A 21,512-nucleotide genomic window follows, 5' to 3' on the forward strand; every position below is an offset into this window, starting at 1 on the left:
ATAGGGATAAAAAGTCGTGAATTTGGACACGAATTCGTGAAAAATACCATGACAATATCTCCATCCACTCTGACTACTCCAACCGTCAATACTACACTATATCAAGTTCGCAAAATAAAAATAAAACACTACATATATGCATAAATATTTATTTATCAAGACATGATACTGTGGCAGACTTGAACTTCCTCAACTGTTTGATCGTAAATTTGTTTTCTAAACAGTTCCGACTTCTTGCTTGCTGGTTAATCTTGGGGACTAAATTGCTGACAAATTTTCTGCAGCTAAGGAGCCCTAAAGTCTGTCTTATTTTTCCTCACTAAAGAAAATACTCTTTCGCTGTCACTGTTGCTGTGAGGAATGCACAGGAGCTGCAGCATTTTTGGTTCTTCCACAGGAAAATTTGGAAGCGATTTTCGAGTCCAGGAACATATGTCAGAACAAATGTTTAGCATGGCATGGTCTCCAGCTGATAAAAGTAGATTGTGTTCGACACAAGAAAACTCACAAATAATGCTTAAGCGTTGGTAGCCTGCGGGTCTTCCACCAATGGTTTAAAATATTCCAGAGCTGAAATCTGCAAATTCTTAATTTTCCCAACTTCTACGTGTTTTTTGCAACCGACATTCTTCCTCACATCGTCTCTGCGATGGCACACTGAGTGCAAAAAGCATGAATGAAAATCAATGTTTAATGGCAGAATGCACGGCCAATTTTTGATATATTCCAAATTAAACTTCACTTTTTGAATAATACATTTCTTTTTCCTTGGTGGTGAAGACATTTTCAAAATCTTGCATGCGATGCTGAACAGTAACTCAAATCAGTGTTTTGACGCATGCGCGGAGCAAATTTCCGGTTAGGCCTCAGTTTCTCTCAAAAGCATCTGTAAAACTACTCTTATACATATAGATTAAAATAGGCTAAAATGCTTGCGACCAGGCCAACTGTACTAATCGGCTGTAGATCTACTAATATCGTGACCAGCGGTACTGGACCATTTCGGCAACTGCGAATATCACAACTAGCGCTTAACGGGAAATCAGTTATTTTATTAAAGATTTAAGATAATTGAGGATCGGAAAATTCGTGATTTTTTGTCTTACAGCGTGAATCTGTGAATCACTGAAAAAGTCGTGAAATTCACACCAAATTCGTGAGGGTTGGCAGCTTTGGACAACCCTTAAGAAAATGGAAAAAATAAGTGTTCACACACATTTCAGTTTTCAGTATAAATAAAAATCATTACAAACAGCCTAGCTTTCATCCTCTCTCTTACTTTACAATCTAGCTATTTCCAAGCCCTTTTCTACCTATCCATTTATCTGTCTGCATACATGTACATCTGTAACTACATCTGCATTCAAACTGTTTATAATCTACAGATCTATTTACATATATTATTTGCATATATATTTTTTATTTATTGGCATATGGATTTATGGTGCCAACAAAAAGAAAAAGAAAACAAAAGTTTAAATAAATATAATGCAATTTTCTTACAATATACCATATTTTATATTTTTGTTTTGCTCATGTGAGATAATATGTTTTCCCAGCAGGCTCACATTTTCCAGTGGAAAGTTTTAGTTTCCAGTCAGCTTGCCCTGAGCAAGCTGACTTTTATAAAAATGTGTAAACCCCATGCATTATCAAATTATTTTCAATTTAAAATGTACCTTGTTATGTTGCCATTTAATAATTTTCTTAAGTTTAAATTACAAATCATTCATTATAATAATCCATAAAATATTTTATTATGCTATCTTTTATGCATTATTTTATTTAAATGAATGCATCTTGTATTCTAAAGTTAAATGCTTTATTTGCTTCACATTTTGTCTGTATGGGGAAGAACTCAAAATAAGTTTTAAACAGGCTTTATGATTGGTTACTTCCTGTTTTCTAAAACAAAAACAAAAACACTTGCAAATCATTGCATGCACTGTACTATATGTTGATATGGTTTCAATATGAAATCACATGAACTGAATCTCTTGACATTCCACAAGTGATATAAAAAAATAATCTAACTAACCGCATCTGATAAAAGTCTAACTGGAAATATAGTCTATAATGTTCACAAGGTCAACCAATCGTACAAAAGATTATGTCATTAATAGCATAGATATCACTCATAAATTAACTCATCCAAGATCTTAATGATATAAACTTTCATACCAAGTCTGATCAAAATCTAATCAGAAATGAAGCCTTCAAAATGTTCACAACCAAGTGTTGACAGACAGATGGATGACAGATACAGGGACATGATTTCCACAATGAAAACATGAATCTGAGGCAAAAACAGAGGCAAAAACAACAACAAGAGTATCATGAACAGCACATTATACTCCTGCCTCATGCTAAACGGTCCTCTGTGCAGCCATTTAATAGGTCACTGTTCACTTTGGAGTACATTAACCAACAGGTCTCAATGACCTGCTAATGACCTCAACATCTGGACAGGGTACAACCTCTGAATTGAAACTTCAGAATCCATAGCTTTCTTTTCACCCTAAATGCAAGTTATCCACAAAGAAACCAGAAGCCGAAGAAACCAGATATGTCAGCAGTCATGGCAAAATACACATTGTGAGAAGCACTTCAACATTTTTACCATTTCTTCAAGTACTTTAAGAGTGAATGGCTGAATAAAGTTGTATACTGCTAAGAGAACATTTTCATATGCACGACTTGAAATTAATTTGCAAGAGTTCTTGCACATCACTGCTTTCAAAGTGCACAAGTTCGTACAAATTCTGCACCAATCATGCAATCGTGCCCTGGGAGCATCTCTGAAAATTTAAGTGCAAGTGCTCCGCAAATCAAGTGGCTTATTTACACCAAATACAAGCCAGCAACAATTTTTGCATCAAGTCTGTGATGTAAAACTAATGTTATTGTGTGAAAAATGATCTTGACTATGTTCATATTTTACTCAGAAACTGATAGGGTTCCTCCATACCCCACTCCAAGCCAGCCACAAAATTTGACAATGGTAGATCGTGGATAACTTGAGTTATTGTGCAAAAATGAAATTGGTAACAAACAGATAGAAAGATAGTGAAAAGGACAGCATCATAATTCACTCTGCCTTATGGTAGATGTAAAAGACCATTTGAAGCTTTAAAAATAAATGTTATATATCTACAGACCAAAAATATGGCTTCACATATTGCAAAGTATATTATCTGAAAAGATTAGAAAATGTGAATGCAGTGTTACTCATACCTTACTCTGCCCCTGTCAAAACTAGGGCTTGAGTCTGTTGTTGATCTGTCCACCAAAAATGACACCTTTCTTTTGGCCTTGCTTGGTGTAAGCTGAAATTGAAAATATATACAATTTAAAAGTTAAAATATTCTCATTCATTTAAAAACTAAAACTGCAGAAATTTTTACCAAACTCATCCTTAAAACAAAACACCCAATTATATATCCCACAAGCTGGTAAAAATAATAAAGTTAATCTTTACAATACTTTTTCTCTTTGCATTCCAAGCCTGTCTAATCTTAATGAATTCTGAATACATTAATCTTTACAAAGTTTTAGTTTCTTCCCTTTTTTTTGGGACTTTACATATGTGTTTTAAAGATCTGGTAGTAAAGTTTTTCTGCATGTTTGCACGACTGTGCTTTGTGGATGGGGTTTGAAAAACAAACAAATCTGTTACAAATAAAAGTAAACATTTAATTTTTTATGTCCTTCTAAACTAACAACATTGGGATGATATCTGCCTAACATCCAAATGCAAGAACCGATGGCCAACAAACCTGGGTCAGTAGGATGCTTTCCATAAAACTTTCTTCCATTGTTGCTGATTGCATATCACAAACACAATGCTTCATGGTTCTCTTTTTTTATTGTCAGCAATATCTAACAACACAGGAACATAATTTGTCCAATATTGAAAGTATAGTTTACCAGGATGCTTAATGTCAAAGTTGGTCAGATTCTATTAAGCTGCTTTCTGCGATAACTTGTTTAAATTTTGTTCTATTTTAAGCACTTGCCACTATGTCTGATAGTGGATCAGCATCACTTGTATAAATTTTGTTCTATTTTAAGTACTTGCCACTATGTCTGATAGTGATACATCACTTGTTTAAATTTTGTTCTATTTTAAGTACTTGCCACTATGTCTGATAGTGGATCAACATCACTTGTATAAATTTGTTCTGTTTTAAGTACTTGCCACTATGTATGATAGTGGATCAACATCACTTGTATAAATTTGTTCTATTTTAAGTACTTGCCAATATGTCTGATAGTCGATTAGCATCACTTGTATAATTTTTAAGACCATTATACCAAAATGACTTCCTGGTCAAATATTGTTGAGTGGTGTTTGAGAAAAAGTAATTTCAATTTCAAAGTTGTTCTATATGCTACTAACAGTGGCCATGTCTGATGGCCGATCAGCATCATTTGAACAAACCTGAAAGCCCTTTATGCTAGAACGCTTTCAAACAAATTTGGTCAAATACTGTTAAACATTTTTTTAAATACACTATTTTCAAGGTTTTTCTTTTTTCTTCAGAAATGGCCATATTTCACAGATCAATCCTTGTATAAATTCTAAAGACCCTTCTTTATACCTGGATTTTCTTTATCAAGTTATGCTAGTCAGTTTTTTACCAGAATTTCTTTACAGGTTTTCCTATAGTTACTAGTGGTCATCATATCTAATGGCAGATCAATTATCTTAATATGCATCATTTTTATGAGGCCATTATGCCAAGATGATTTTTGTCAAATATGGTCAAATCCTGATGAGTCATTTTAATGTTGTTCTGGTTTTAGTAATGGTGGCCATATTTGATTATGGATAAGCATTACCTGAAGTTGAAAAACCTTCTAGCCATGATAATCTCTGTCATATGAATTCCAAATCCATTAAACAGGTTTTGAGAAATTGATAAAAAAATTCATATTTTTAGTTGTGGAAATGATATTGGATAATAGATTGGTATCAATTTAACAAATGCTCCCTTTAAATCGTTGCAACCTGGTGAAGCAAATTTTTTAAACAGGTGTAAATAACAACTGTGATCAGATTAAGAATAATGCACAATGGACCATATCATAAGCTCACAGTCTTACAACCAGGTGAACATAAATAATCATTAACAATTTTAACAAAAGCCACCCTATTTTCTTTTTTACTAAGATACAGTACAGTTAAAAAAACACAACTAAAGCACATTTTTATTTTCTGCCAATCATAAACATTCAATGGAAACACTAATTTGTTCTACGACAGTACAACTTAAACAACGAGACTTCTTCCTCAGAAAAAACACAACAAGACACCCTCATTTCTGTGGCATAAGGAAGTAGTTTTCAACGATATTGAATAACTCCATATAAGTTGGTTACAGAAGTTTGTGAATGTTTATAGTAATATTTAACAATATTTTAAGCAATGTGAAAATGAGCTTCTTCCTCAGAAAAAACATAACAAGACACCCTCATTTCTGTGGCATAAGGAAGTAGTTTTCAATGATATTGAATAACTCCATATAAGTTGGTTACAGAAGTTTGTGAATGTTTATAGTAATATTTAACAATATTTTAAGCAATGTGAAAATAAGCTTCCACAAATACAAACTCTGCAGGACACAGCTCCAGCAAAGATGTACAGATATCACAACCTTGAGGGCAACATTGAAAAGGTATGAGAATAAAAGCTTGGACATAATTTTAAGAAATATTTAGAAAGCAGATCACAATAACCCATTTATCTAATGATCAAACCTTCATCCCCAACATTCATAATGCAGCATTGTATCAATCTGTGAAGAGATAGGCTGAAGTGCAAACATGAAGGACAGATATAAACAAACATGAACAGATAAAAATCAACATATACTTGTAAATCAAATTTTTAAATATATAAATTATAAGTTGAAAATTATGGAAATAAGTAACAGGTGTCTGGAAATGAAAAAAATTCAAGTTGCAATTTATTCTGATCACAATGGAAGGATTTCTTTATTTGACCTCCATTTAATTTCAACATCTAGAAGCAACTGAGCATTATATTTTCATCAGCAACCTAATCATAGATAGATGTTACCTTTAAAATTACTTGCCCAATGTGACAAACAGGTGGTAAAAATACTTGCCCATTGTGGTAAGAATGTTGCAAAATTACTTGCCCATCATGGCAAAATAATAGTAAAATTATATGCCCACTGTGTGGCAACCAGGTGGTAAAACTACTTGCCCATTGTGGTTATATGCCCACTGTGTGGCAATCAGGTTGTAAAATTACTTGCCCATTGTGGTTATATGCAGGATTACATACCTCTATGTCAGACAGCCTATCATGCTACTGGGAATTAGGATTACATACCTGTGTCAGACAGCCTATCATGCTATTGGGAATTAGGATTATATACCTCTGTGTCAGTCTATCAATCATGCTATTGGGTATTAGGATTACATACCTCTGTGTCAGACAGCCTATCATGCTACTGGGAATTAGGATTACATACCTCTGTTTCAGACAGCCTATCATGCTATTGGGAATTAGGATTACATACCTCTGTCAGACAGCTTATCATGCAACTGGGAATTAGGATTACATACCTCTGTGTCAGACAGCCTATCATGCTACTGGGAATTAGGATTACATACCTCTGTGTCAGACAGCCTATCATGCTGTTGGGAATTAGGATTACATACCTCTGTGTCAGACAGCCTATCATGCTACTGGGAATTAGGATTACATACCTCTGTGTCAGACAGCCTATCATGCTACTGGGAATTAGGATTACATACCTCTGTGTCAGACAGCCTATCATGCTACTGGGATTTAGGATTACATACCTCTGTGTCAGACAGTCTATCATGCTATTGGGAATTAGGATTACATACCTCTGTGTCAGATAGCCTATCATGCTATTGGGAATTAGGATTACATACCTCTGTGTCAGATAGCCTATCAGACACAGGGCTTCTCTGATGTGATGAAGGAGACATCCGTTTTGCAGGAGATTTTGAACTCAGTTCCATTTGGTCTTTTCTTGAACTTCTAGCTGCTGTATGGGTACCTGGTATCACAGGTGGGGATTTGCTAAAAAGACGCTCAGCACTGCCAGACCTTGGAGGTTTTATCTTTCTGGATCTAGCAAATAACATCCACGATTAATTAGCTTACTTGATAAGTTAACACTTAAATTGTCTAATGTTCTAGACTGAATTGCTAAACACAGTTGAACGTGTTTGATTTTTCAGGTGTTTGATTTGATAAAAAGGTTTTCACAATGGCAATCAGAATGCATATTTAGACAGTTACCTAAGGAAACTATTTGTTAAGATATCAGTATAACAGTAAGCAGTATTACAGACTTCAAACAAATAAATCTATGTTCACTAACTTTAGTCAACAGTAGTCTGCATCTCAAGTGGAAATTTTTTAAAAAAAGAATGAAAATATCTATTAAACACAAGTCCAAAAATGGACAGAAGCTCTAATGGCTGAAAAGAATTGACAGGAATTCAAGATAAGGTCATTTCTTCCTTTTAATTGCAGAGTGTTGAAACCATCTCTGATATTCCTGACTGATAACAAGATTTTCAAATTCCTGTGGTTGATATTGTGAATGTCAACTTAATACCATTTTCATAAGGACTTTCTGTTTTAGCAGCAATGATAGCAAGATTTTGAAGTTGGAAACTATGATAGCCATATCTGATATCAGACTGGCACCATTTCTATTTAGTATCAAATAGACATTATAAGAAGTCATTTTGTAAATTATCAGCCATCTAGGAGAAGTAGTGATATCATGATTTTCAAGACAGCCATTGTGACAGTCATATTAGAAGGCAGACATTTTTCATTTATGACTAAGAAAGCTTTTAATGATAACCCCATGCTGATACGACCAATCATAAGAATCTCAAGATGACCACTGCGGCAGGCATACTGAATGTCAGAATGGCACCATTAGGACCAGCCAGACATCATAAGAAGTTGTTAAGTAAAACTCCACATTGATAAGACCATCCATTCAAGAGAAGCAGTAATAACAATATTTTCATGTCTACTGCACACACACAAAAAAACCACAACCTTGGCAATATTATTTTTCACTCAGGAGGATTAGCAATAACAAGATGGCAACTTTGGTGGCCATACTGGACATCAGATCATCCATTCAGCTGGAGTAGCAATAACATGATTTTCATTATAGTCACTGTGGCAGCCATACTAACTATCAGACTGGCACCATTTTCATTTAGGATCAACTAGATATCATAAGAAGTCTTTTGGTGAAAAGTCCATGTCAATGTTTCATTCAGGAGAAGTAGTGATAACAAGATTTTCAGATGTGGTGATCACATGGGACATCAGATCAGCTTCAGTTAAATTTAGGATCAACTAAACATTATATGAAGTCTTTTACTGAAAATCCCATGTTGATATGACCAGCCATCATTCAGAAGAAGCAGCGATAACATGACTGTCAAGCCCAGTGAAGGCCATATTGGATATTCAAGCAGAACCATTTTCATTTAGGACCACTTAGACAATGGGATGAATGTCTAGTTTCATGGTAATCCTCCAAGTGGTTTAAAATGAGTAGCAAATACATACTTGTGCTAACAGACAGATGGATGACAGATGATGGACAGATCAGTCAGATGGATGACTGATGATAAACAGATCAGTCAGATGGATGACTGATGATGGACAGATCAGTCAGATGGATAAAGATGATAAACAGATCAGTCAGATGGATGACTGATGATGGACAGTTCAGACAGATGGATGACTGATGATGGACAGATTAGTCAGATGGATGACTGATGATGGGCAGATCAGTCAGATAGATGACTGATGATGGACAGATCAGACAGATGGATGACTGATGATGGACAGATCAGTCAGATGGATGACTGATGATGGACAGTTCAGACAGATGGATGACTGATGATGGACAGATTAGTCAGATGGATGACTGATGATGGGCAGATCAGTCAGATAGATGACTGATGATGGACAGATCAGTCAGATGGATGACTGATGATGGACAGTTCAGACAGATGGATGACTGATGATGGACAGATCATTCCATAAGCTCTTATCAATAAGCAGTAAAGTTAAAAACAAACTACTGTTCAATCAAAATTTAAAAGTTTAAAAACCATAACATTTATGCTGCACTAGTTCAGCACAAAGTAAGAACTTCATTCAAAAGATCTGATCTATATATAGATTTAGTTTAATTATGAAAGCATTTGTCAGAATTTCTCCAGTCACAAATGCTATCAAACCTGACATGAAAGACCACTGTTCTGGAAGACCACTTGTCACTGCAGACCAGAGTTCATGTGCACAGATCAACTGTTATGTAATGCAATCTCTAATGACAAACTTCCTGACTTGAGAGAACACATTCTGTCAGAAAAATGGTTGGACAATCAAGACAGTATTGATGAGAAGAACTATATTCAATTCTGGAACAATATACTTGTCTTTCAATATCTTAATTTTTTTTACATTTCTTACACTGCCCTATTGTTGACCCCTGATCGCTGACATATTTTCAAATTGTCCTCAACTAGAGTACACACTCAATTTCAATGTTGCTTTCTGCATAAAAACAAATGCATTTTCAGACAATAACCAATTATTATCAAATTTTCAGACAACAACCTATCTTTATTTTACAATATTTGTCATCTAAATAGATTCAAATCTGCTAATATTTAGGGACAAATATGTGAATTACTACATACCTGACAATCAAGTCTGCAGGGCTTTTCTTAGCAGCTGGGAGCCAGGTGATTTACTTGAATACTTTAACTTTACACCTGGCTACTTTATGAAACAACCTGAACTGCCAATGGGGGAGGCCCCCACCAAACCCCCCACCTACTTTGGCAACTCACCCTTTAACTTAAAATCTAATGGAAGACCCTGAGTCTGAGTGTACTCTCCAAGAAGGACCTTTTGTTAATATAGGACCTGTGCATTGCTATCAACACATATATGACCCAAGTCAAGGAAAAGTGTGACTATTTTGCAGTAATCACTATAATACTTAAGTGTTTTACAATATACAAATTTTGCTAAATGTTTGGTTGTGTATGCTCTCTCTATTGAGGTGCGTCATGAAAAGTTGGTCACTGCAACCTCTTTTTGTCTGTGATGAGCTGTGCCCATCATCATGAATCAAATCTCTATCAAGTTTCATGACCATACATACATCATTGTTGGGGAAACTGCTCAGTTAACAAACTTAACACTGACATCTAAGACAACAAAACAACAGCAATGCCACCAGAACAATAATACATATACCTTGTCATTGCTTTGCAGGTGAGACAAAAAACACACCTAAGGATCCCAACAGATCCCCATGATGTTCTGCCTGTAATGTGTGCAATAACAATGGCATATGACCTTAAAATGTTTACATGAGAGTTTTAGAGTTGGCTTTCATGCAAACACTACTGTTGCTTCCAGAAAGTATTGTCTGACTATGTAAATGCAGTTGTAACAAAAACTGACTTTACTGACTTAAGTAACTTAAGATATTTTGAGACAAAGATATTCTGAGTGTGTACTCAGTCATTATGTATGTAGATATATATTGTGATTGATCTATGATAATCTCTAATTCCTCAATTCATCCATTATATCAATCCACCTCTAATGCGTGCGTGTTTGCATGTGTGTCTGTATGCATCATTTGTGTGTGGTTTCATGGCAAATTAACACAATACAGGCTATCCTGTACTGAGCAAGTCTAGGTATTACAAAAAGGCATACAAAACAAAAATAAAGGCAAAAATAAGTACAACATCAAATAATTGTATTGCAAGATTGAAACTGATTTTTTCTCTCTTCCATTTCCTTAATACGATTTTGTAACAATCGGTGCTTCAAAGGTAATCTATTTTTTAAAAATTTCAGCAAACTATTTTATCTGGGTACATTTTTAAAATAAAAGGAATTGGCAGAGAAACTTGGTGGTGCTTTGCCAGGACTGGCCACACATGGATGGTCTCTTGAACCTTATTCCAAGTAAAGCATAATGATACCAGTAATTAATCTGTAACCATGATTTAAAAATACAATGATACCTTCCAGCTAAGATGACTGTTTTAACTGATTTAAATCAGTCTGAATTAGAAAGGCGATCTCAACAATGTAGTATTGCATGGATAATCATAAATTAGCAGTAGCATGTTCCCATGACACCTTTGTGTTTCCAGGTTTGAGCCAATGTTGGTGGTTTCCTGCTGGATTTATGGTTTTCTCCAATTTTAAAGATCACATAACATTGACAAATGAACAATTAAAAGTTTGTTATGAGTTTCTGGAGTCTTTAATGCATTTTATGTTAAAAAATATTTTAACTGGTCTGATTTGTAGGATAACATTGCATTTCTACATTTATATATATAAAAATAAAATAAAAAATAACTGTTTGAGGAATGACTTTAAATTACAAGAAATACACTTCATTTTCTTATTTCCCTCAATAACATACAATACCTCAACTTTTCCCTGGACGAGTCAAGTTCACGTAGCATAGATGTGGCTGTGGAGGGGCTGGCCCCTATGGCTGCTCGGGCCATGGCTGCTGTTTCTTCAACAAGATTTTCCAAGCTGTAAAATGGTGACACTGGCCGCTCAGCACCTGTAAAGGACACACTAGTAGATGGCTTGTTGGCCCCTAATCCAGGGATGGTATAGCAATAGCGAGGATCATTCTCAATTCTTCTGAGAATATCTGTCTTTGTAGTATGATCATGCAGGACAGTTCCTGAAAAATAATATACAGTGGAAACAAATATGCTGCATAATAAATTAAAAAATATCTAAAAATATCCCAATAAAATCAAAACAATCATTACGTACAAAATAAAATAATGTTAAGTTCACTACACTTATCTTTTAAAAATATATTGGCTTCCTTGAAAACTGCTATAAATGACAACAACTTAAAATATTAGAGTTTAAGTTGAAAGGCAACTGTTTCTTTCAAACAGGACCCGTACCCTCAAAGACTAGACTGCAATCATTAAACATACATCTAACAAGTAAAAACATTTTATTTATCACATGTTGCCATAATATTATGGTACCAAAACCCCCCAGAGAATAATGACAGCAAAAGAGAGAGAGTGGGAAAGAATCCAAATCTTGACTTTCTGTACATTATCTCTACCTTGAACCATATAAGGCTGAGATGGGCCCTGCTTCCTGCTTTCCACTGTCACTTTGACCTGAAAGCAAAAACCATACAACACAATATAAAAGTCATATACAATATATAAAATATTTTCATCTCTCACTTGCAATGTTACCTAATCCATTGTATGTGTGTGATTTGGATTTTTAATTTTGCTTTAGCACTTTTTCAGTCATATCACTACGATGTTTGCAGTATGGCAAGTTTATAGTAATGTCTAGCACTGGGACATTACGCTACAGTTATGCAGCATTATGTCCTATCCAGTCACACTATCCTGACATCAGGCATACTATTCCTAACACAAACCTCTTAATGATGAGCACAGCACAAGGCAGCTCTTAGTTATCCATTGTGAATGTTACAAGAGATGGCTACATAAGAAATGACAGTTTATCCGTGATCACAATGCTGCTTTTTACACAATGAAGACTTCCAAAGATCAGAAATAATTTGGGGTAAAACAGTCACTAACCAGTAGGAATTCTGACAGTAACATAGTGTAATGGATGCAGATTTTAGGCATGTAATATACAAATTTAAACTGGTACAGAAATCTTGCATTTTTGTCCTTGAAAATGAATTTTAATGAACACCCGAATGAATATATTCACATGCCCCACCATGACATCTAAACTTATGCAAAGGGCAGAATTCATTCCTAATATCTGCCTTCGAGGATGTGTCGATATATTTATTAGAAAAGAAACTTTTGTGAACAGTTATTTCATTACCAACAGATGAGTCAAACAGTACAATATATGCAATCTATCACAGATGAGTCAAACAGTACAATTTATGCAATCTATCACAGATGAGCCAAACAGTACAATACATGCAATCTATCGCGTATCTGCATAGCTTTAAGTTGTTACTCTCAGTAGATCTGATTGTCTTTAATTATACTGTAAGCAATGTACAATGGTCAAGCGCTGGTGATCTGTTTTAGATTTTAATCATCTGGTCACTTTGGTTCATGCAGAATTTGAATATTCACCAACTGTATCTGTTTTTATATTCATTATGTTCTAAAATTTCTGTTCATTGAGCAATTCAAGATAACATAAAATTATGTCAACATCATAATACCTTCGTCTCATCAAGATAACATGGTGCTGTGAACGGTGGCAAATAATGAACCTCATAAAAACGTATCATCACGATATATTCGTCAAATCAAGGTAGCATACTGCTAAAGACTTTAGAAAATATCATTTTGCCAATACAAAATGAAATGGAATCTTGAACAAAATGAAACATAAACAAAATAACAATAAAATTAACATGAGGAAAAAATAAACAAAAGATTGAAAGTGGTTAAAAACTGCTGCAAATTATTAGAAATTAATGACTTGCCCTACATTGGGTCCATCGATTTCTAGCTTGAGACTGCTGCTGTGATTGTAATAAAATTATGTAAAGAAACATTTAAAACAGTGGCATACCCTTTTTTTTCTATGTAACAACATTTTTGATAAACATGTCTGATAATAAGCCTTTTCTCTCGAATTTTATAACTTCAGAAATTTTTCATTTAAAATGTCTTGCCCAATTGTAAGCCCTCATAAAACCTTTTTTTAAAACTAACATGGCAAATATAATGTTATTCTTCAAGAAGTGAAAATCTGATGTCTCTGAATGCTTTATTTTAATAACACAGTTAAGGGCACTTTTATTTGTGCATAACTGGATACATATCCATAACTGGATACATATCAATATCGAGACAAACATTTTACAAAATTTACCAAGCTAAAATTCACCTCACAGCAGTGGTGAGTATGTGAGAAAGCTTGCCAGTAGCTTCTCGAGGGTCGGTGGTTCTTTCCGGGCATTTCCCGGGTTCTTCCTCCACCATTAATACTGGCCGCCATGTATAGCTATCATGTGCTGAAAAATGGTGTTAAACCCTACAACAACAACAACAACAACCTCACAGCAGTGCATTATTATGATCCATATTAATTTTAAAAAAGTGATATTTTTTAACAGTCAAATATCATAATATTTATTAGCAATCATTTGTAACAGTGTGTTCATGTGTTATTGGATTTTTAAAAATTGCTTTAACAATTTTAGTTATGTCACTACCATGTCTGCATTTGGTGCAGACATTGGGGTTTTGAGGGGTGGGGCTGATGATAAAGGTAACTCATCTACATCATTTTAGGAATTAGTGGCAAATATCAATCTCATCTGTCTTAGTCACTTACTCCCCCATCCAGAGCTTTCATGTCTAAGCCAAAATGATCTAAATTCATTTTCACAGTCTATATTTCATTCTTGGGTGCTTTACATTCTTTCCATGGAACCTGAGAGCCCTTTCACCCATTTATCTGTCATACATTTCCTCCCATCAAACAGAACTCATAGTTCTATTTTTTTAACACTCTTCTCCCTTACTCGCATGAAGCATTTTCGCCAATTCTGATATCTGTGCATTCAACCAACTTCATCAGTCCCAATTAACATGGTGCCCATTCATGATCATGCAGTGGATAATCCAAAACAAGGTCAAGTACTAATGAGTATATGGCATATACAGCCCAACCAAATATCTTATTCAATGCACAAGGGCCACAAAAACAGTAAGCTAAAATGAGTTTCTTACATTGTTTTAAAACAAAATTGTAACGATATTTTAACAAGTAAATTAACATTTTCAAATGTAATTCTTTCATTTAGAATCTCAAGCACTCAAATTCAAACACTTTACAAGACTGCATGAACTCTGATTCCTAGTCTTATTTAATGTTGTCGTTTGTAACTACAGAGTCAGGTGTTCTATTATTATCAATATGATGTGAGATTTCCTGTACCGGAGAGCTCTGTGTCCACTTGGCTTTTTCATCTGGCTGTAGTTTTTTCTCTTCTGTCCTGCCTTCAGCAATCTGATCAATAGTGAGGTCCTTTGCACCTTTCCAAAATAAATCAAATAATGCTGGTAAAATAATGAGCTCTTAAAATTACCATACGTACTTGTTTCTAAGTCAAATCTAACTGCAAGCAACACAAACCCTGATCGGCAATGCTGGCAGATCAAGGTCTACATTGTCTGTTTACTGATTACTCTTAACAAACTGTAGAGACCCAGGTATGTAGGCATATTAAGTGATGGCAGATCTGGGTCTATGCAGTTTGCTGCTGGACTCAACTTTTAAGTGAGCATGTGCAGTATAGATCTGTTAGAATCTGTTACTGGGAAAATTAGCACTTTGAATGGCTACTTCAATAATAAAAAGCCTGTAGGTGACTACATTTTACTGGATTCTATTTGATATTTTGAAAAATGAGTTTGACTGCAGTGCTTCTTACCCTCTGCTGGTGGTGCTCGCACTTTTGACTTTACTGGACTTGTTCTGAAGAAAACAAACACAGAAGTATTGTTAGTATCATCTAACCCATATCAAGGACTGTCAGCTTTTGCCATTGTGACAGACCTATCACATATACTCGCTTATAAGTAGAGTCCAGCTGCGAACAACTGATTACATAATGACCCATTAAATAAAGGTAGATCTTCTGGGTCTGTGTAGTTTGCAGTTGGACTTAAATTATAAGTGAGTATAGCTGGTATTTATCAATTTTAGATACTTCCTATTAACTTCTAGTCTACAGTTCTCTTTGCAATAAAAAGAATGAAATAAATAAAACCACACGTTCCTAACAAATGAATTGTAAAAATAGTCACACTCAACCATTTTCAAGAATGCAACTTGATTTTGTTTATATTTAATTTTTCTCACAAAATCTGTTCACAAGACATACATATTTATCAAGGATTCATCTTCACTACATGCTTCATATTATAACCAAATGCACTATTAAATGATGACTCACTCATCCTGCCATACTGCTGAAATAGGGGCCTTCCATCGAGCTTCAATCTCACGCTCCTTTTCTTTAAGCAGCTCCGATTCCAGAATTTTGTCAATATCAACTGAGGTCATCCGATCCAGATCCTCATTCTCCAGATCCACACTCCTGCCATCGTCTTTCAAAATAAAATTAAATTATAACAATAAAATCCAAAGCTATTTCCATACTTCCATAATTTGATATGGCAAATCTTTATGCTCTTCATTAATACCCCACCCACCATAAGGACCTGTCGCAACAATCCCTTTCACACCATGACCTAGAGATCATGACCTAAACACGATAACTCTTACTGCATGTTCACCTGTTATTACTGCATGTATAAAGATCTGTCACCAAAAAAAAAGAGTTCTAAAATATCACTGTAATTGTCAATAATTTTTAGCTGAATTCAGATTCTCTACCTAGAGACAACTGTGGAAGGGAAAAAAAATACCTCTCTCACAGGTGGATCTATATAAGCAACCTATATGCCACATTCTGTGAATTTCTATCCAGTGGTACAGGAGACAGATAAATACAGACAGATGGAAGGTATCACAATATTGACACACTAAAGCAAGAAAATAAAAAAGAAATATCACACAGAAAATTAACCTTGATGCAATTTCGCATCTATTTATGGACTTTTTTAAGTTATTGATTGGAAATAAAATTCATTATGTGATTATCAACTGCCAACTCAAACAATGGACATAACTGTGTTAACATTTTTTGAAGAAGGTGGAAACTGACACTGATCTTGAAAGTATGCCTTTAAAACATTAAATATTAATCTATGAGCTCCTTCAAAAGTTACGCTGTGGAAATAAACTTCTTGACTTCATGTTCATATGGTTGAGTGCATAGATATGGGTAACACTACATCCATTCATAGCAAAGAAGCCGTAAAACATGATATGATTAGTAGTAGTAGCAGCAACAGTAGTAGTAGTAGCAATAGCAGCAGTAGTAATAGTAGTATTAGTGTGTGTGTGATTTGGATTTTTAACGTAGCTTAAACAATTTTTCAGCCATATTGCTACAATGTCTGTTGTGTGGCAGTTTATAGTGATGTCTAGCACTGGATCATCATGCTGCAGACATGAAGCATGATATCCCACCCAGTCACATTATCTGGACACCAGGCTGACCAGTCCTAACACTAACCTAATGCTGAGTGCCAAGCGAGGCAACTGTTAGTAGCATTTTTTTAAGTCTTTTGTATGACTGGGCTGGGGACTGAACCCATGACCTTCTGCATCCGAGGCGGATGCTCTAACCACTAGGCCACCGGAGCAGTTTAATAACATTAGTAGTACTAGTTGTATTACTGACAATAAATACATACTGTGTATTGAGACATATTAACTGTTGGTTCTGTTCATACACAAGGACCATGGGTGTTGTGTGTCATTACAATTTTGTTAGAGATAACTCTTACTATCCCAAGAAAAGATACAGTGACCCGTAACAGTATAAACCACTGTGAATATTACACACAATATTTTGGTTGGCAGGGATGACAATGTGCCAAACACATGTACACTCATACTTTTATTCATAAATGATACAAATTATCAATAGCATTTGCAGTCACCATAAATGCTATTACTGCTTCATATTTAAACACCAAAGGTTCAATGCTAACCTCTTTTAGAAGCAAATATATTTTCCAGAAATACAAAAAAAATTACAGGTAGATACTAGAGCCATGAATGTAAAGTCAGTGGTTGCTGTTATTCGATGAACTAAAATAGCCCAGTGAAATTATATCTGCAAAACTGAGTGGGTGGAGAAATTAGTAAATACAACAAAAATACTACTGGCACACATGTAATGAATGACCCTTTGACAACAAAACAATAACAGAATTCTAAAATATTAAAGTCACATCTTGTCTCTCTCTCTAGAAAAATTACATTATACTCATGGGATCAAATGGATACTGTAAATTTTATAATAAAAGAAACTTCACAACAGTTATGAATTTAATTATGAATCTTTACAGTTCTCTGAAGTTTTCAGTTTTAATAATCTTGAGCTTTTTAACAAATATATGAAACTGCCTAAAGTGAAAAATAAAAAGATTGATGATTGGATGGTAGAGGCAACTATTGATTTAAAAAATCAGTCTACAGCAACATTTCTTTGTTTAAATACTGAGTCAATTATTAAACTCTTTGCAAATGAAATAAATTTTAAATCTGAAGAAAAACCTGTGAAATATCCAAACCATCCGAATTAATTTCTATTTCATGACCACAATTGTGTTTAATTCAGAAATATACCTGATAAAAATAATTATGAACAGATTTCTGTCTAACCTTCATCATCTGAGGCAATATCGCTGTCAATCTTGTTTAGAATGTATTCCAGCAGTCCAGATATTATCTCCACCAGGTTCAGTTTGGAGTCTCGGCAGCCCTCTACTATATCCTTCCCATTGATGTGATCAAGGGGCGTGTGTAGCACATCATTGGCTAGCGAATCAATCACCAACTGACAGTTGTGAATCTCATCCTCTTTGGTAATAGGGCTCTTGATCTTTCCTAACAGAAATAATTAAGAAAAACTGAAGTTAAAAAAAATAATAATTTTGATTGAGAAATGAAATTTTCTGCAATGATGATTATGGAAAAACTAAAACTGTTAAAGTCATTCTTCTGTATGTTTGTCTCAAAATGTAATCTGGATAATCTGCACAAATATTATCATTGAAAAAATTGCACAATTTATGCTGTCTGCAGTATAAGCATCTATTGAAGCCCATGCAATGGGTTACATAACAATATTAGTTTTGTACATCAAATTCGCTTTCTCTCACTAGATGCACTCAGCTTGCTTAAAAATAAGCCTTAATACAAAATGGGTAATTAAAGTTGGACCCTTGTTTTTTCAATGGATGCTGTTCTACATTAATAGATTAGTGTTTGTTGTTGTTGTTTTTGTTGTTGTAGGGTTTAATGCCATTTTTCAGCACACGATAGGCTATACATGGCGGCCAGTATTAATGGTGGAGGAAGAACCCGGGAAAACCCCGGAAAGAACCATCGACCCATGAGAAGCTACTGGAAAGCTTTCTCACATACCCACATTGGCTGAATCCAAGACTCGAACCTACGCAGACAGAGGTGAGATGGCAGTGATCCGTAACGGAGAGTGCTTTAGACCACTCGGCCACTCAGGGCCCCCATTAGTGTTCATACTGTTAAATATCATGGGTATGAGAGAATCAGTATAACAGGATGAGCTTGCAAAACCCACATATTATGGTCAAGATCAAAATGACCAACAGTACAAACACTATCAATTTATTACAAAGTCCTCTTTGCAATTTAATTATCTTCCATAAAATTATAAGTATGTTTTTAAGAGAAATACTAAGTATGTTTTAAGAGAAATACTATCTTAATTATTTTATAACAGAATCATGCAGAAATACATAGGATAAAATAGGGTTATTTTTATGTATTGTTGCATAATAATATACGGCCTGTGAAATCATATTTTGAGGTAAGAAATTTACAAGTGTTTAACATCATCAACATATTTCCAATAAATAAAAATATACTACTGGATCATTGCACTGGATGGCTGCAATTAATAGGTTTGACAATAGAATATAAGGTTAGTTTATTCATGTACAAAGTCTATATGGTCACGTTTTAAAAAATGTTAAGACACCAAGATTTGCCCAAGCTGTGATAACATTTTTTACCATGAGGACAAATAAACATTGTATTTGTTGAGACCAATTTGTATTTTATTTATCCTGCAACTTTATAATAATTAAGAAATTTTTTCTCTGCAAAATGTTTCTTCAAGAATACTTACCCAATCATAATACATAGGAAAACTACTACTACTTCACAAATACTGCTCCTACAGATAACACTTTTAACTAAAATAAGCTAAAAGTTATCTGCCCAACTAGGTGGCAGTCAGCCAAAGTTATCTCTGTTTGGTATATGGATTGAGAGCTAATCCCATAAATATCCCAAATACTACTCCCACTCAAGCTAAGAAGTATGCTCTCACCATGAGAGACCTTGCAAAAAGTCAGATTTAGCTTTTGAAGTACCACTACAAGTTAGAAGAGATTTTCAATTCTAAGGAAAGTATATTCCATCTACATTTCCAACTTTTCACTCTTTCTAATACCAACAAAGTTCTGTCTTTAAACACTCTGTCATCTTTTCACATTCAAATAGCATGTAGTTACTTGTATGGGTAACCTATGTGACTTCACAATAAGTTTGGGCTACACGTATTTCTTGTATGCAAGCAGGTCCCTATGCCTATAGGAAATTCTTTATTCATGTATAATTCCACTATACTGCTGGGTACATACAGGTGAGTTTTCTATACCAAGGTATTCTTAGGGTCTGGGCACCAGGCTTCAATTATTTTACCCACACAGGCTGTCTTTTACCCTTCCTTCATGTTACACTGTAATTAAAATCATTTGCTATGACTAATGTCCTGGAAAAGCATCATATGGTATTGCTCTGCACCCAACCTGTGTTAAAAACTAAGACAGGTATAGGACCACATAGACTTATAAATTTACCTTCCAACAGCTGGCATTATCAATTATACTATACCTAGATGCTTCACTGCTTTACAGGATCATCTTTTAACACTAATTTCCATGTAAAACATCATATGGTATAGCTCTGCACCCACTATATGTTCAAAAGACAGGTGTAGGATCCCCAGGTTTATAAGTTCTACCTTACTGCAGGTACTATTGTCAATAATGTTATAAATGTATGCTTCATTGCTTTATTAGACCATTTGCAATCAAGTTCCAAGTAAAACAATTTAAGGTATAGCTCTGCACCATCATTGGGTTACAAAAGACAGCTGTAGGGCTACATAGGTTGATATGTTCTGCTCTATTTGTCTTACAGATTACACCATAGGCAAAGCGTAGAAATGAACAGCTAAGGACAAAACCGTCATAAGTCTACAAATGACTCTTCAGTCACAAAGCACTAGAAATCAAGTATTAACACCCATTTACACCATATCCTCAAGACACTAGTTATGATGCCAATCTTAGTTCCTCACTTTCCAAATTTCTCAACCCTCTGCCACAAGAAGAGATTCCATCAGTGAATGCTTGTCACAGTATCAAATTCAGGGCGCTCTATGAGTTAAAGAGCGACACTCTTCACCAGGTAAGTCTCACAGGATATCACAAATACAATGATGCTTGTCCTCAAGTGCCTGCATCAGTTCTGGATTATACTTTGTCACAGGAAGATTCAGCCTTCCAAGCCTCCATCGAAGAAGTTTTCTGACAAATTACCTCCTTCCTCCTCATCCTCCATCAACTATTTGGACTAGCGCCCCAGTATCCATTAATATTATGATGAAAAACGAAGAACCCAACTTAAAATTACTACCGCAGTCTGGTACAGACAT

At 34.8% G+C, this 21,512-nt stretch overlaps 1 protein-coding gene across 2 annotated transcripts in view; it reads right to left on the bottom strand.

Moving 5' to 3' along the window:
- The window catches only part of LOC149787897 (centrosomal protein of 95 kDa-like), a 64,190-nt gene that overhangs the window by 32,061 nt on the left and 10,617 nt on the right, over positions 1–21,512 (bottom strand). For both annotated transcript variants that reach the window (XM_089974140.1, XM_089974139.1), the window contains exons 4-11: positions 18,407–18,631; positions 16,062–16,215; positions 15,537–15,580; positions 15,041–15,138; positions 12,198–12,255; positions 11,522–11,792; positions 6,934–7,135; positions 3,235–3,326 (exon numbers count right to left, since the gene is read on the bottom strand). In XM_089974140.1, the coding sequence (XP_089830266.1) occupies positions 3,235–3,326; positions 6,934–7,135; positions 11,522–11,792; positions 12,198–12,255; positions 15,041–15,138; positions 15,537–15,580; positions 16,062–16,215; positions 18,407–18,631 (1,144 nt within the window). The remainder of the gene's footprint in view (positions 1–3,234; positions 3,327–6,933; positions 7,136–11,521; positions 11,793–12,197; positions 12,256–15,040; positions 15,139–15,536; positions 15,581–16,061; positions 16,216–18,406; positions 18,632–21,512) is intronic.

The sequence above is a fragment of the Sinohyriopsis cumingii genome, chromosome 11 (assembly GCF_028554795.1).
Source record: "Sinohyriopsis cumingii isolate HCF-2022 chromosome 11, ASM2855479v2, whole genome shotgun sequence".
In the NCBI taxonomy this organism is placed as follows: domain Eukaryota; kingdom Metazoa; phylum Mollusca; class Bivalvia; order Unionida; family Unionidae; genus Sinohyriopsis; species Sinohyriopsis cumingii.